Consider the following 17,240-nt stretch of genomic DNA (forward strand, 5'->3'; position numbering starts at 1 on the left):
ATCACACATCAACAGCATGAAAATACACACACGCACGCACGCACGCGCGCACGCACGCACACACCATTGCTGTCTTAATTAGAGTGGAGGACAGCAGAGGGAGATAATTGAGTGACATCAGTGTTAACTCTGCACTAGTTCCTGATCTGCTTCACAAACAGAGACACTTTAACCCACCCTGTGTAGCCCATAAGCCAAAGCTTTTACTGCTCAATGTCAGCTTCACATAATCCAAATGTGACCTAGACCAGGTTCTCTTCTGTCAGCCTACTTATGTCTCGAGCCAGCAGAAGTGATGAAAGGGCTGACTTCTAACTTTCATATGAGATGTTTGGAAATGCCATAGCTATAGTGGATATACTTCCACTGTAAAACAGTTCTCCTCATGGGATAAGGTTACATTACATTACCATGTTTTCCCTACATGCTAGCTCTCCAACATAAACAGAGTTTGTTACTTATTTTCATATTCTCGGTTCTCGGAGCAGGGGAGTGTATTTGGCACAGTTGTTGTGATGTAAAGAGATACTCCTCGGGGCCTCATGGTTCACGTCAGCAACTCTGCACTTTTCATTTGGGGCATTGATCGAGGAATTCTTTCAGATGTGTCATTATGGTGATCACATTTCTGCTTTAAATGTTTTTATTGGAAAGAAAGAGGCGTGGGAGTTGTAAAGACTATATGACAGTCGGTGGGTGTGGCTGAGTGATTGGGAAGCCAGCCAAAGCCTTGTTCCACAGCCAGTGAACCATAGGGGAGTAGTCTCCCTCTCCCTGAATGCTGTTTTGTAAAGTGAGGAGCATGATAAGAGTTGTAATTACCTCATTTTACTGCAGCAAATTGCCAGGTTTCTTAAAAGCAGACAAGCTGGCTGAGGTAATATCAGCAGTAATGAGTATTGTGATGGTTGTGGGAGGCTAGCGCTTCTTCCGTCTGGATTATTGCTTGGTCACTGCTGCTGCTCTGCTGCTGCAGCAAACCTTAGCAGATCCTGGGCTCATTACTGTGAGGTTTAAATGGTTTAATATTGAGTTTCTCAATGTGCTACGTGTTTTGCAACCCAATAAGTGTGTATATTAAGCATTAGGATTATTACATATACACATACAAAAATGGGAAATACACTTTCTTTCTGATTTGGATGTACCAAAATTAACCGTTAGCCAGAAATCTGTCCAGGCGCTGCATGTCAGTCATTGTATGGCTGTGCGATTATGGCAAAAATCATAATCACGATTATTTTGGTCAATAATTGATATCACAATTATTAAATACGATTATTCATTGACTTTGAAAACATCCATTTATTGAACTTTGAAATACAAATAATAATTTGAACAGTATCTTTTTAACTGTTGATTTCCCCGAGCGTATAATTCAACTGAAATACCAATACAAAAATAAATTAAATAAATGATACATTTATATCTACATTTAAATAAATAATATCAAAATAATAAATACCAATAAACAAGATCAACAAATATTTTGGAGCGCACTTCAACAAGCTACTAAACATATATAAATATGATAAATATAAATACATTTGATCAAATATGTTGCAGTGCACTGTCACAACCTAGCAAAGCAAAATAATCTTTTTTTTCGATTATGTTATTTTCGTAATTGTGGCAGGCCAAAATCGTAATTGCGATTAAAATACGATTAATTGCACAGCCCTAGTGTGTATAACATATATCATGTGCTTGGTCTGTATGATTTGTATTTTCCTTTCCAAAATGATGGCGATAAGCTATATCTTTACTGTAAGATACGGTAGACAACAGCAGACAATGCCAGTGTTTGATTGGTCCCTGTGGGAATGCATTAAATGACGGTCTACTAAAGTGACTGCAGAACTCCCTAAGCAGTGTCATCACTGCCAGACTTATTGCAAAGATCTACATGAGGAGCGGTCATATTTCTCCTGTGTGCGCCAGGAGCAGAGAGAAAAAAGAGATCTTTGAAATGCCATATCCTTCGTCAGAATGCTGAACGCCGTGTTTCACCAGATTATGCTGATATAAATTAACCTTTTCATGCAAATGTTACCCAAACTGTTTAGACTGGAACTGATACATTACATATGTTCTGAAATATGGGGATTCAGCTTACATTTATCTGTTTCTAGCATAAAGTCCATATCCCCTTATGGTTAAGCTAAAGCTTTGCACCAAACCGCCTTTTTTTGCGAAGGTGGTAAGTGGAAGTCTTTGTCGAAAAAGTAATTAGGTTGTTTGCTTTAATTGACCCATAGGATGGGACTAATTCTTGGTTAGATTTGTCGTATCTGTCTCTGGAAATGGTTAGAATGTAGTACAGCATTGTCTTACTCTCCTTTACATCCAGTCAGCTAGAAAATTACTTTGCAGGCATTGAGAAGAAGAATAGAAGAACTGGGAGGGATGAAACCCTCTTCAATGGTCACACATGCAGAGCACACAGCACACACAGTGACATTTGTTCTCTGCATTTAACCCATCCTAGTACCAGGAGTCTAGTACTAGGAGCAGTGGGCAGCTATTGTACAGCGCCCGGGGAGAAATGGGAGTGAGTGGGGAAGGGGGATGTCCGGTGCCTTGCTCAAGGGCACCACGGCAGGGCAGGAGGTGAACTGGGACCTCTCCAAATAGAAGTCCACACTCCATATTTAGGTCTGGTCGGGGACTTGAACCGGCGAGCCTACGGCTCACAGTCCAAGCCCCTACTGACTGAGCCACTAACGAAGAAGAGAAGAAGTTTATTTAAGATGCAGTTGAGAAAGAAGTGTTAAGTGTGTGTGTGAGAGAGTGAGTGTGTGTGTGTGTGTATGTGTGTGTGTGTGTGTGTGTGTGTCTGTGTGTGTGTGTGTGTGTGTGTGTGTGTGTGAGTAAATATTTATTTTGTAATAAGCACAGGTCGATGGGTCAGAAGAGAGAGCCCTGTATAAAAGCCGGGAGATCCTAGGCTTAGTATTGTCCCTCAGACTGATGCTTATAGGTGCACAGTATATTGTGGTTTTTGGGTGTGTCCCCTCTTCTCCTTATCCTGCATAGAGCTCATGCAGGAAGTGAACCAAACCCCCATGTAGCCTGTCATTAACCGCAGGCAGAGAGAAAGAAAGATAAGGGGAAGTAATAGAAGCGAGAAGGCAGAAAAATAGACTCGGTAGAAGTGAAGAAGATGAAAGACGGTGGTAAATGGAGAGTGAAGAAATGCGTGGAAAAGAGGAGGAGAAAGGATGCGCTGGGATTACACTGAGGGAGGGCGAGGGGGAAGACGGATGGATGTGTGGGACAGGGAAGAGGGAGGAGAAGAAGGTGGAGGTAAAGAGAGAGCGAGAGGGCTGGGTGGTGGGGTTATGATGAATTATAGATGACACTCTCCGGCAGCCTGATTTCTAAAGATCACTCTGTCTGCTAATGTAATGTTAATGAATGCAAATGATGTGCCTAACCTCTCTCCCCTGACCAGGAGAGAGGGAATGGGTGGGAGAGAAAGAGAGAGAGAGAACAAGGGCAGAAGAAAAGGAGGGAGAAAGAGAGAGGTGTGAAGTGTGCGTATGTGTGGTGAGGGGGTTGTATAATTGTTTCTGTTGCAAAGCTGAATGAGTGAGTGACCATGACGATATGATTAGATACGTGAGCTTGTTGTCTCCAGCCCTTGGTGTGCATTGACTGTGTACCTGTCTGTTTTTGCCTACCCCGCCTTAAGGGGGGTTGTTGTGATTTCTTGTTCCCCCTCCACAGCAACTGTATTGCAAACCGGTAAGGGGGAAAGAGAGCGGCTGCTGTGCCGCAAGGTTGAATCTTAAGTTTTATGGGATGTGGCAGCCCAGATGTGTAAGGCCAAGAGAATGTCACCTTGCTGTGATGATAGGATAATTCCATCAGGTTGTGCAGATACTGCATGTTTATTCATTTCCCTGTCTTGTGACTGAGGCATTCTTGCTAACATCTGCTGCTGATCCTACTCTAGCTCCTGTAAGCCCCCTCTTCTGTCTTCTCTCAGCTCTATTGGCTGTGTCTCTTGTCCCTGAAGCTGACCTGGTCTTCTTTCCTGCTGAAAATGTTATTTTCACTCAGCCAAAGCGAGTGTCTGCAAGCCCAGAACACTGTTAATACATTTGTGTGTGTATGCAATCTGTGATTTGTGAGCCTGTTCACTTATTCCCTCTGTGGCTCACCGATGCGGTATCCCATCACTCCCAGTTTATGTCTCAAAGGATGGCAGATTATTTTCAGTTCAATTTTCAAATGAGCGACATTGTCATTTCTGTCTTCAGGGGAGACATAGAAGTAACATATTTCTTTTGATACGTTCCTGTTGACTGCTCTGTATCTTCTATTTAAAGCGAAAAGCCTTCACTTTGAGTGACAAGGCTTTAGTGTGGCACAGATTAGAGAAGTCATACATCTGTGTTCACACGGATTGTCTTCTCTGTTGAACACGGTGACTCAATCAAAGGCATCACCTCTTTCATATTCTTTTTACCCTGAAGCAGTGATCTGACATAAACCCAGTCACCATGTTTTAAAGCAGCTCAATGCTGTCAACCATGTTGGACTTGAGCTGGTCCTGTTTTCCAGTCCAATACCCACTCTTTCTTGTGTGATTTCCCAGGTTGATGGGAGTGAATAGTGTCCGTGTGACAGACTTCCACACGATTTGTTCAGAAATGACTTCAGTGTGTCAAAAACGTTCCCTTTTTATTCATAAATCCCCTGAGTGGACGGCTGATTAGTTGGGGAGAAGCAGCAGCCTTTACTCATGTTTGTTTGTCACTTTGTGTTCAGCCTCATATTAAGATGCCAGGCTCAGCAGGCTACCACAGGGCTTCATCATTGTTAAGTGCTCATTTCAATCCCGCTGATTTCTCATCTTGGTTTTTCATCTCTGTCTTTTCCTCTGTCTGTCTATTCCCCTTCAATACCTCCCTGTCTTTATCTTCACATCTTGATTCCATTTCTAAGAAAAGATAAACCCCTCTTAAAAAATGTTGTTCAAGGCCCTCGGATCTTATATCAGTTTGTCGCTACAATCACAAAGAGTAGGCCCTCTCAGCCCAGCATCCAGCATCTGGACATGATTGTCTCATTGAATTACAAAGTGCACCACCATCCTTGAACAGGAGACCGTTGTGGGGGGGGGGGGGGGGGGGGGGGGGGGGGGGGGGGGGGGATTGGGTAGGGAAATCCGCAGAGAATGGCCTGCCATATTGACTAAGGAGCCAGGGAGCTTGAGAGAGGCGCTTCAGCACATGTTCTATCAACCAGCAGCCATACAATCATACAGACATGGCAACAAAGGGGGGGAATTATACGGACGTGTTGTGATTCTGACCTGTAAACTGAGGAATTAAAATCAGACATAGAGGCTCAAAGAAGGAGGAGAGACTGGCGCATCCACTTATGCCGCTATGTTTCGCTGAATTCTCATGTATAGTTGTTATTTGCCCAAAATGCAAGCAATATGCAATCATGTGTGTGCATGTGATGTATCATGCGACTGCTTGCTGACGTGTAATTGTGTGAAGAGGGCTGCCTTATCGATCTGTAGAGCAAGGCCCCATCAATGTTTAATGCAGTCTCTCTCGCTTTTTCATTTCTCTGCCTCCCTCTCTCTATCCCTCTCTCTGTATCTGTGGAAACAGCCTACCATTTGGTATTGATCTGCCACTTGCTGCTAATGAGAAGGAGCTGTGCTTTCTGGCAATGGAAGCTAAGGCCCTCCGTTGAGCCTTGATTTTGGCTCGGCTTGTGACTTCTGGGTTTCGACGAGAACACTGGGAGTGTATCAGCTTTAGCGAGCCATACACAATGAGCCAAACCACATCCGTTCTATGTTTGAGAGTAACTAATATTCCGCGATGTAGTCACAATACATCCCCCAGCCTTGCAGCTCGTTGAATCTATACCAGGCAAGCTACCCTGACACCTACAAGCTATTGTTTTCCAATTGATTTATGACTTAGTCAACATTAAGCTCTCTATGTTAATAATTTTCCCACAGACTGAACTGCTAGTGAACCTGGCAGTGTTTAATTTATTGGAGCTTGCAGGTGGAGCTGACATAGCAGAATATGAATGCAGGAGAAAACGCTCTGGGCTACCCTCCAAACATAAGGGACTACAGCTAGTTGTTGTCTTATATCTTCCAAATGACTTGGTAAAAACTGATGGGAGAGATAGTAACAGGATGTGCGGTCAGACTTTACTGCGATTGGAATCAGGGAGACATGGAAAGGGAGGACACATTGTTTAAGTGTGTCTTATAGGCTAAGCTGAGGAGTAATGGAGCGTTAAATTCCTGGATCCCACATACAGTGAGGAAAGATAAGTCAAAGGAAATATGTTTTTCAACTACAGTACTTAAAATGCATATTTACAGTTACTAGACAACACACAGAAAAAGTTGTTTAAAAAATCTATATATACAAATCAATGTATCTGTGCCTAAAAGATGTTCTCATTGAAAAATGACCAGAAGCCAATTTGACAATTTCTCCTATAAAACGGTAATGATATGTTGCTATGAACCTAATTGTTTTTCGCAGCTTAGGTCATTTAATAAATTATAATTTCAACAATAAACCTGAATTTGCCATAAAAGAGCTGGCTTATCCAATTAATGTGGGTTGCTTGTTTTAAAAGGAATCTCTTCAAATCCACTTATGATTAAATGGATGAATGGTCCACATAACAGCTAATTTAAAACTCACACACATACACGTACACAAGGGACATTTTCCAAATCCCCAGTGCCAGTGGACAGGTGTGTGAGCCTTGGCATGACGGCTGTGCGAGTCCCACCCTGTTGCTAATAACCACTTAGCATACTCCATTCACTCATCTGCTACTCTGATATTCTGCTAATGGTGGACATTAGGTCACATGATATGGCTCATCCAGCCCTCCCAAGGGCCTTTGACCTTTTTTTTGCTTCCTACCCTCGCCATCTTGCACCTCCTTTCCCCCTTCCTTGCTTTTAAAAGGAAATGGGAAATGGCCTACCAAGTGCCCGTGTGATTTGACTAAAGCTTCTGTGATTTCCCCTGAGAAAGGGTTGGCAGTCCCCACAACGCTGGCTGGCGCTTAGGGTTCTTTCATGCTCCTATCTCCACAGCTGACAGCGAGACGCACATGCAGGCAGGCAGGCAGGCTGGAGCTAGCTGGCTGACTGTGGAAACTAGACAAGGCAAGGCTGATCTTAGGGAAATTGAAATACTCTGATGGAAGCTGGTGTGAACAAGGCTGTCACTGTAGGTGTACACAGAAAATTGCTCTCTGAGTTGGCTGGTGAATGTGTGACTGCGTGTGTATATGTGTGTGTGTATGTGCTCAGCATGTGTGTCCGTTTGTGGCTTAATGTGTATCTGTGTAAGTGCTTGTGTGTGCAGCTGAATTACCTAGGCTAATTGGTTTCATGTCTGAGGACATTTTCTCCCAGTAAGTGGAGATTGAGAATGAAAAGCCTCTTTCTTTCCTACCGGTGGCTTGTCACTCATCCTCTGTGTACTTGTTTTTTACCAAGACCACTTGAACTGCAGATGACGGGCTTCGAGTGCTCCATCATTTGGAATGATTTCCAAATCACTGCAAGTTCAGTCAGATTCCAAGTAAGCAACAGCTGCTGGTGTGTGCTTCCTGTGGAGGAGTAGGTACAGGGAGGGTGCTTAGGGCTGAAACCTCTTCTTGAACAAGGACAGCGTCTGCTGGTTGTGTCTTTGCATTCAATCAGAGTGAGATTTCTCTCTTATCAACGACACGTGTGGGCGTCGCTAGCCAACCGTTGCTGTGATAGTGGAAGACTTCCAAGCCAAAGACACCAACCGCCGTTGCTCTGAAAATCCCCACACAACCTGCTTATCTACCAGAGATCACCCAGACATACCATCCACTCCTCTGTCTCTGTTTTTTATCTGTCTGGCCACAACAGACTCTACTCAGGGCATGTTGTGGCAGGGGACATAAAAAAAACATGAAATATGCCCTGGTTCACTCTCAATAAGAGGGAAGGTTTAAGCCAGACATAAACTGTCAGTAACCGGGGAAATTATGAATCTATCATTACACTGCTAAGGCCAACATGTCATCCAGTCCATCACTCTATAAATCTATCTGTGTGTGAGAGAGAGGAGCAGGATCGACCAGTCATACTTCTCTCTTCTTTCCACTATCAGGTTTCCACATTTCAGTCTGCCAACAGGGCAGATATTAATCAAAACGGGGATGACAAACTTCATTGGGGAACTGCCAAACTTATTTGTCTAAGATGTGTCACTGAGGATTAGTAAGAGGTAATCTTTGTCTTATATTACATAGACATGGGGCCAGATAAGACACCTTGTGTAATACAAGACGCAAGTGAGATAGATAAATTATCTAAAACTGTTCCCCTATGACAGATTTACTTTCAGAGACCATAACTTTTTATTGTCTCATTTTTGTTTGCAACCAGAGCGCGATATAGTAATAGAAGGTGCATCTTGAGATTCAGTAAAAATGCTCAGAGAAACACAAGACATCTTTGCCCCTTGTCAATAAAGCTCTCTCAATACTGCACATTTTGGAAACATATATATTTTATAACCGACACAAACAGTATTGGGATCTCTGCCAAACTAGTTTCCATTGTATGTCCCCACCATAGACTGTATATCTAAAGGTCCCCACTCAGAGTAAACACACTGCAAAGGCCTCGTCTTGGAGGGCTCCCTCTGCATTTGTGAATCCGTTTTTCTGTGTAAACAATGTGACACATTTGAGCACTAACATACAATCACATGCAAACCCATGCTGTGTTACTCATGTGCACTCAGACAAATACAACCACATCCACTCCAATGCATGCACACGCCCGCACACAGACAAAGGCAGGATGCACACACTGGTTGTCCTGCTCACACAGAGAGAACACAATACAAAGCACAGCATTTAACAGCATGACAGAGGCTCTCAGACATTCCTTCCAGCAAAAGTGCCAAAGCTTTGTTTCCATGTCTCTTGTCTTAACAGAAGTCTTGCAGAGATGGATGAAGCGCTGTGAAAGGATTCATCTCCTCTCTGTGCATCAATGATAGTGTCAAGTGATCACTGGGGCTTGAATGCAGTTCAACTCTGTGGAATGATACTCAAAATAGCTTTCCTGAGGCTAACCACTGTCTTCCTCTCTCTCTCTCTCTCTCCCTCTTCCTTCGCTGCAGAGACCGTGATGGACACTCGGGTGGCCACAGCTGAACTGGGCTGGACAGCATATCCAAATTCTGGGGTGAGTCGGATATTGCTAGGACTTAAGCATGCTGGGTAAAAAACTGTGCAAACTATTTCTGATGGGGAAAAGATACGGTGATATGTAACGTGAAACACAGTGCACGTACAGTTCTACAACCAGACAGACAAATAGGCAGGAAGGCATTCAGGATGGGAGTATAGACTTAAGTAGTGCCCAATGTAGCTCCTATTATGGGTATTATTTTCTCTGTGTCCTAGCTCATAATGACTTAATGACATAATGGGCCCACCTAAGCCCCAGAACACAGTACCTAAGTCCCTGTAAATGGAGGCTGGGGGATACCATAGACATAATGATACTGTGATGATACATTTATGCAGGGAAGTGGAGGTATTAGGATGAAACGGGGGAGGAGGAGCTAAGAAGATGGAAACACTCAGGGCTTTGTCAGATTTTTGGAGAACTATTTTCAACATTCAGGTAGTTTCATGCACATGAAAGCGGTGGAAATGGAAGAAAGTGCAAAGTCATCTGAATCGGAACAGGTTTCTTTTTTTTCTGAAAGAATCACAGTATCAAAAGTATGATTGCCCTATTACACTAATGGATTTAAAGACCATTTTAGGGCCTTGTTCTCTTTGCCCTAATTCAATATTTTAAGCTCCATAGACTAACACTGATAGCATGAATCTGGCAAGAGCCATCCAGGACAGACAATGACTCTTTCCTTCATTTTCTGGGTCTGTGGGTCTTTACGAGGCATTTAACACGCGTGTAAAGGGAGGTTTTATTGCTCTTAAACACACCTTTGCCTCTGTTTAAATATTGGAGAGTGTGGCAGTCCACATTTCCTTTAGTCTCCCTAAAGGAGTATTAACTAAAACAACCTGGACCATGGAATAACCAGAGAGATTGTTTATGTGTGTACAAATGTATGTTTGTGTGTATATATTTTCACTCACCAAATATATTTTTGTAATATAATTGTTTTCAAATTTAAATGATTAGTTGGGTCCACACTTACATAATTTAAAAGTATGCAATGGAATAAACATGATTTTTAAATAATGAATCAGCCTCACACTGTCAATTTTCTTTTGTGAAGAGGAAGTATCTAGTAACTAGAGACATCTACAGTTCTATTTCCAGTAAAGCCTGTTCAGTTCAGCATGCCTCCAGGCACACAGAGCCTCCTGTCTGTGTTGAGCAGAGTTTTTTAAGCTTCTCCTGGTGTAAAGGTTCAGGCACGGAGAGACCTGCTGTAGGGAGAATACACTCATACCACTCAATGGAAGAACTGAGCATGCTTTGACCTTGCTGGAAGTGTGTGAGTGATGCTGGGTAGAAATTCACACACACACAAAATACAAATTCACCAAATGTTATATAATGGACATATTGCATGTAGTCATGGCGAAAGGTCAATCTCATATCCATGGCTGTAGGCTATAATAAGGTGAACATTGGTGTCTATTTAAAGATACAGAATGTGTTAGCCATGTGAATACTTGCATATCTACACTTACATATTTTCATTTATTTAAATTGTACTGGATTTGTTTGTATTTGTAAGTGGTCAATTTATTTGTCTTTGCCTGGTAACTGCCTCTCTAACACACACAACAAGAACAAGGGCACACTCACACAAGAGTTGTCCCTTTGCTATTAAATACAACTCATGACTTTCTTTTTGTAACGTATCCTTCTGGAGTTTATACGAAGTGTGTGTGTGTGTGTGTGTGTGTGTGTGTGTGTGTGTGTGTGTGTGTGTGTGTGTGTGTGTGTGTGTGTGTGTGTGTGTGTGTGTGTGTGTGTGTGTGTGTGTGTGTGTGTGTGTGTGTGTGTGTGTGTGTGTGTGTGTGTGTGTGTGTGTGTGTGTGTGTGTGTGTGTGTTTGGCTGACCTGGGGGGGTTAATTTTGAAGGATTGCAGAAGCAGTGTCATTAGTTCCAGCGGTGTAAACACAAGGACATATCAGGGTTGGCCATGTGAATGTATAATGGTGCGGCAATATGCGGATGCACACTCCCATGTTTGCCTCTGCCGTAGAGAAGGGCTCAGAAGGAAAACAGATGTGTACAGCAAACAATATTCTTTAATAATGTACATTTTCGCTCCGTCTTTTTCTGTTGTTTCATTTCAGTTGGATATATTCCACTTTCCCCTACCATTACTTTTTTCTCTGTGTCTGTCTCCCCTTTCGAGTCATTCCTGACTTTCTTTCTTACCTACAGTCTGTTTTCCTTTCATGCACACCTACCTAAGGACAATACAGAGTCTCCTAAAGACACATGCCCTCAACCGTGCCATGTTTTCACGTGACGGATCTAACATTAAGGACAACACACACACACACACACACACACACACACACACACACACACACACACACACACACACACACACACACACACACACACACACACACACACACACACACACACACACACACACACACACACACACACACACACACACACACATATAACACAACCTGTTTTCTGAAACCTCATTTAAATGATGAACCTGGTCTTTCTTCATTAGGCTTTCAAAGAAAATCTAACGAACTATTTATGTAAAAAAACCTCTTTACCCAAGTTTGACCAAACTTTAAAGTTATCTCACTTTAGTTGTGGACATAAATGTGTTTTCTCACAGTATCTGGTTTCAGTGTGAACAATGTATGTACAGCAAAGTGAAGTAGGAGAAGAGCAAGTGTTTGTTCTCTAGGTGTTTTTAAAGAAATGGTGCAAAAGGTGTTACGTGCGAGAAGAAGAAGTCTCTTTTTCTCTTTTTTTCCTTATACTCTTCCCTGTTTTAACTTGAAATGTTTTTATGTTGCCAAAACAGGGTAAGAACCTGGAAATAAAACACTTTTTTTTAATTGGCCAAAACTTAAAACAATTTAAAAAGTGATTTTTCTTCATATTCTTTAATGACTTGGTATGGGAAAAAATGTGTTTTGCTGGATGGCGTTCGGGGGAGTGTGAAGTGAGTGGGGAAGAGAGGAAAGGGCAGAGAGTGTGGGATGAAAGGACCTGTGAGAAGAAATGTAGAAGTTATGTCGGAGCAGCTGAAAAGGGTTGCAGGATCAGGAACAGGGTTGAAAAGGGAGGGATTAGGAAAACTGGAGCGAGAGGGTAAGAGATCAACTTTGTGTGAACAGGACTAAAAAAAGGCAGCCGTGCAGAACTTCAATATGGGTGTGCGTGTGGAAGAGAGCTTGGGTTAACTTGTGACTCTGGGAGGTCACAGACAGAGTTCAGGCTTTAAGGTGAGAGCCTTGAGGGGAGGGGTGTTGGGGGGTTAAGGGGTATTAAGGGCGGCGGTGGCTGCGCTGACATAGGCTGTGGGTGTCGTCAAGCGTGGAGAAACAGGGCAGGTTGGTGAGGGGCTTGGGAAAGAGAGGGATAAAGAATTTGCCAAGTGAGCAGACAGGGGGAGAGGAGGACAAACACCGGGGGACACAACAGACATGACAAGGTACTGGGAGTTAGACAGAAGCTGAAAGATGAAGAGACTTTAGAGAAATCCCTTTGGTTGGAACAGGTGCATAAGAAGGGATTAAGAACAGAATGGATCTAACCCTGACATGCTTGTGTTTCTCACTTTCTTCTAATTCCACATGTGGACTTGTGTGTGCTCAGGTTAATGTTCAAGAGCCTGAGTTCTGTGTTGCAAATCTGCGTCTGCACATTTGAGCGGGCACAAGTGCTCTTTCTGGTGGTGGTGACACATTTTTGATGGTGCCCAGCCTGGGCTTAAGCAAAGCTCCTGTGAGCGTTAACTGGACAGGTGCAGTACACACTCAGCGATTCCTAAAGAGCACAGATAGATCCATAACAGGCATCTCACCATCTGCTGACCAGACTCAATACACCTCAATTATTCATATCCTGACAGACAGACAGGCAGCAGCTCAGCCGGCATAAGGAAGCACAGGAGGGAAAAGTAAAAGGAGGAAAGTGAAGAAGAAAGAAAGAGGCTGATTGAATGTAGATAATAAGAGTCAGAGGGAGATGGAGAGGAAAAAACACGAGTGAAAAAGAGAGTGAGGGATGGAGGCGAACTTTGAACCTGCGAAGCTCAAGCTGAAATGGAATGAGAAGAGAAAAACGACAGTGACTCATGCTGGCTGTGCTTCAGCGGCCAGGTGAGAAGAGTGCCTTCATTACACGCACGCACACGCACACGCACACGCACACACACACACACACACACACACACACACACACACACACACACACACACACACACACACACACACACACACACACACACACACACACACACACACAGATAGAAAGAGCACACATGGTTAAGAATTGACCTAAACATATTACCCTTCACAAATGCTACAGAAACGGTTACAAATTAAAATGAATGTACTCGCACACATAAAGGAGAAATGTTTATGTCACTGGCATACCTGTATCATTTTGCTTCCTCAGTTATTTAGTGTGATTTGGATGTGTAGCAAAACAACTGAATTTCCTCCGAGCTTAGACACAGGCATCTCTGCTCAGCTTGAAGACAGAATAGTGAGGCAATGAACCGCCTAGATCAAATTGCATCCATCGCTTTCTGTCTGTGAGTTTGGGCGTTCGTGTGTATGTTTTATGTGATTTTGTTAGCCCCCCCATGTCACATTTTAGCTCTGAACATTTGTTTTCGAGGTACGATTGAATTTACATTCCAAATCATTTGAAAGGAAAACATGAACAAGACGGCAGCATCTACATATTTAGAGGATTGCAGTCGGGGTGAAACACAAATAGAATTTTTCTTTTTTGTTTTACATTTTCTTCCTCCAATCTTTTCCACTCTCTTCAACTATTGATTTCCGTCCTGTGGATTTCCTCTCCAAATTTCACAAGTAACAATTCTCTTGGATGAATAAGGAGCCAAGGAATTTTTTTGATCGTCAGGGAATAAATAAAACAAGAAAGGGATGAAACCATGGAAGAAAGGATGGGTATATGAGTCTATCCTTAATTTGGTATGAATTTGGTGTGCGAAGGAGTGGCTGGAGGCTGGCTGACTTATGCGAGTGTGGGAGTGATTGTGTTTTACCCCGGTACCTGCAGTTCCTGCTATTTCAGCAGTCATACAGAGCTGGCAGATATAGCAGTAAATCCTTTCATTCTTCTCCACCACCTTCACTCTCACTCTCACTGTTTCCGTGACTCTTTTTCCTGTTTTTCTTTACTCTAGCTTGTCTGTCTCAAAGCTCAGGCACTCTTTTTGCTCTATCTTTACCTAACCAACACCACCAAACCCCCCCCACTCTCGCTCCCTCTCCATATCTTTGTGTCTGGAGGATAGGGCTGTCATGTGTCATGCTTTGCAGGGTTTTTATACACACACACACACACACACACACACACACACACACACACACACACACACACACACACGCACACACACACACACACACACACACACACACACACACACACACACACACACACACACACACACACACACACACACACACGCACATATACAGGCAAGGCCCCTTTGCTCCTGAAAGCCTCGATACCTTGCCATTCTCCTGTCCCCTGCTGACATGTTCTTTTGTGGTTGCTAAATGGCAACGCCTTGGGCCATAGGGGGCCACGTATCCTGCAGAGAGACAGCTTTCAATCTTTCTTCGCTATTTCACCCTTTCTCTGTATTTCTTTCATTCCCTGTCCAAATTGTTAAATCATTCCATTTGAGTCATATAGCTTTTGTCCACTGTGCATCATTAAACCCTTACTCTTCAGTTCAGATTCGTGCTACTTTATCGTTGGATTTATCTCTCTTTAGCCCTTCTTTCTCCACTTTTATTAAGTTCATTTCCTTCTCTTTTCATACCTACTGGTGTGTAAGTGCACATCTCCAATTTCAACACACACACACACACACACACACACACACACACACACACACACACACACACACACACACACACACACACACACACACACACACACACACACACACACACACACACACACACACACACACACACACACACACAGGGTCATGGTGAATCATTTAGTTGTCCTCCGCTCCTTCTCATCCTACACTATAGCACGGTATGGTTGCAGAGGCTGTAAGGTTTTAATACAATACTCACAGCTTTAGCCTTTTACACAGAAAGACTCGAGGTAAGATCTGCTGAGGCACTGGCAGCTGCACTGTTTCTCTGAAGCTACCTGAGTGGGTGTTTCCAGGTGCATTGTGAGATAATAGTAAAACAAAAATGGAATCTATTATCTGTTACTATAATATTAACCTTCTTTTTGGATTTAAATAACCTTGTTTAGTATATTAAGCTTTCCACAACTTGTACTGATTTACTTTCTAGGATTACTTATTCAGTACTAAGATGATTGTGTAAGAACCTGAGTTTCTTTGAATCGTTGTATACTTATTTTCACAAACCTGCCATAATTGGAAGCTGACATTTATAATACTCATTATAGTTGAACATGTTCACATTGATCCCACAATTCATGAAATGAGCAGTAGAATAAAAAGAGGATATTTCTATCTCAGATTCTTATAGCCATATTTCAAGCTGTCCTTTTTTTGTTTGCCAAATGTTGCAGTGGAATATATTGCTCAAATGTTTTAATTAGAAAGCTTCCAGTACAAAATTTGTATTATTTTAAACATCAGCTTTTTTTCAGTTTTCCCACAAACTATGTCAAGCCATCTTGTAAAAGCTCTGCCGCCCACACATTTCTTTAATGTATGTTTGTGTTAATAATCAGATGCTCGTATTTTAAACCTTCTTTAGAAATAATGAGGCTAAAGTGCTTGCAGTTACATTTAAATGTCATTCTTCTTGGGCGAAAACAAAGAGCATTTGTGTTCATTTCAAACCTGCCATGTAAATAGTTGAAGCTGCAATTATAACTACTAAGACAATGTCTATGAAGGCTGTGTTCACAAGCAGCTAATTTCAAAAATATATTTAGCCCAGCAAATCAGATGCTGCTACAAAGCAACCAGCCAGTAATTGAAAATGCAAGTATTAATAATGACATTATAAAAGTTGGACGGAGGAGAGGAAAAATGAAGCTCCTGGGTGGATTGTTCACTTGAAAGGCTCAGCGTGATGCCACACTATGTTCATCTCTTAGAGAAAAGGCATCAAAGACGTGTTGGAGCATGTAATGAGACTACATAGCAAATAATGTGTCAACACAGCAACATTTCACACGTTATAAACACACATTTGGATCAAGTTTGCTATGAAAGCCAAGTGTACCAAATAAACAAACTTGGAAAGTTTTCATTCATGCTCATCCACAACAACACGAACTTGCCCAGAACTTCAGTTCAATAAATGTATTGATCGCGGACCTGGGCTGGCTTAGGGACTAAATCTTTTCTCATTCTGATGCAGACGGACAGAGTTCTATTTGGGCTCAGTCAAACTGTGTGTCTGTAATTATAGAGTGGCTGGGATCTGGCAGGACTGGGAGTGTTTCAGACATCACCATTTCCTCCCCATCCATCACATTCAGCCAGGCTGAACTAGGCCACAGATACCCCGCAAAATAATCATTCCCATGCAACTGGACTGACAGTGGCCCTTATTCAATAACACTGCTGATCAGAAATGATAATAGCAATCATGCCGCTGCATATTTTAGAGCTGTGATCGGCTGTGTTTGTGTGTGACGATGAGGTGTAGCTTCCAACATATGTGAAGTTACAATACTATGAGCATGTGTCTTGTGTCAAAGCTTGTGAGAAAATAGATACCGTTTTTGTTACCAAATCAACTTTATATGACTTGTCCATTTTTTTTTACTTCAAGAAACTGACCCAAAAGGTGGATATGCAAATATGCTCATTTGGGATTCAAAACAGTCTCGCAAAGAAAATCTATCTGGCTTGTGATTACCGACAGTGGTGAGCTTTGCAAAATGAGAAGAGCATCTTTCAGCAGATGTATAAAGAGTTCAATCCTCATCTCAGTTTTTCATGTCCAGCTATAATCCACTGTCCTTCGGAGACCTTGGCCT

General features: G+C 42.5%; 1 protein-coding gene across 6 annotated transcripts in view; it reads left to right on the plus strand.

Moving 5' to 3' along the window:
- LOC117488543 (ephrin type-B receptor 1-B) overlaps positions 1-17,240 on the plus strand; it is a 147,164-nt gene that overhangs the window by 37,271 nt on the left and 92,653 nt on the right. For all 6 annotated transcript variants that reach the window (XR_004556537.1, XM_034137523.1, XM_034137525.1 and 3 more), the window contains exon 2: positions 9,186-9,250. Coding sequence is in view for 5 of the 6 variants with exons in the window: in XM_034137523.1 (XP_033993414.1) it covers positions 9,186-9,250 (65 nt within the window). In the remaining variant the exon portion in view is untranslated. The remainder of the gene's footprint in view (positions 1-9,185; positions 9,251-17,240) is intronic.

This window comes from Trematomus bernacchii, unplaced genomic scaffold, assembly GCF_902827165.1.
Source record: "Trematomus bernacchii unplaced genomic scaffold, fTreBer1.1, whole genome shotgun sequence".
NCBI lineage: Eukaryota > Metazoa > Chordata > Actinopteri > Perciformes > Nototheniidae > Trematomus > Trematomus bernacchii.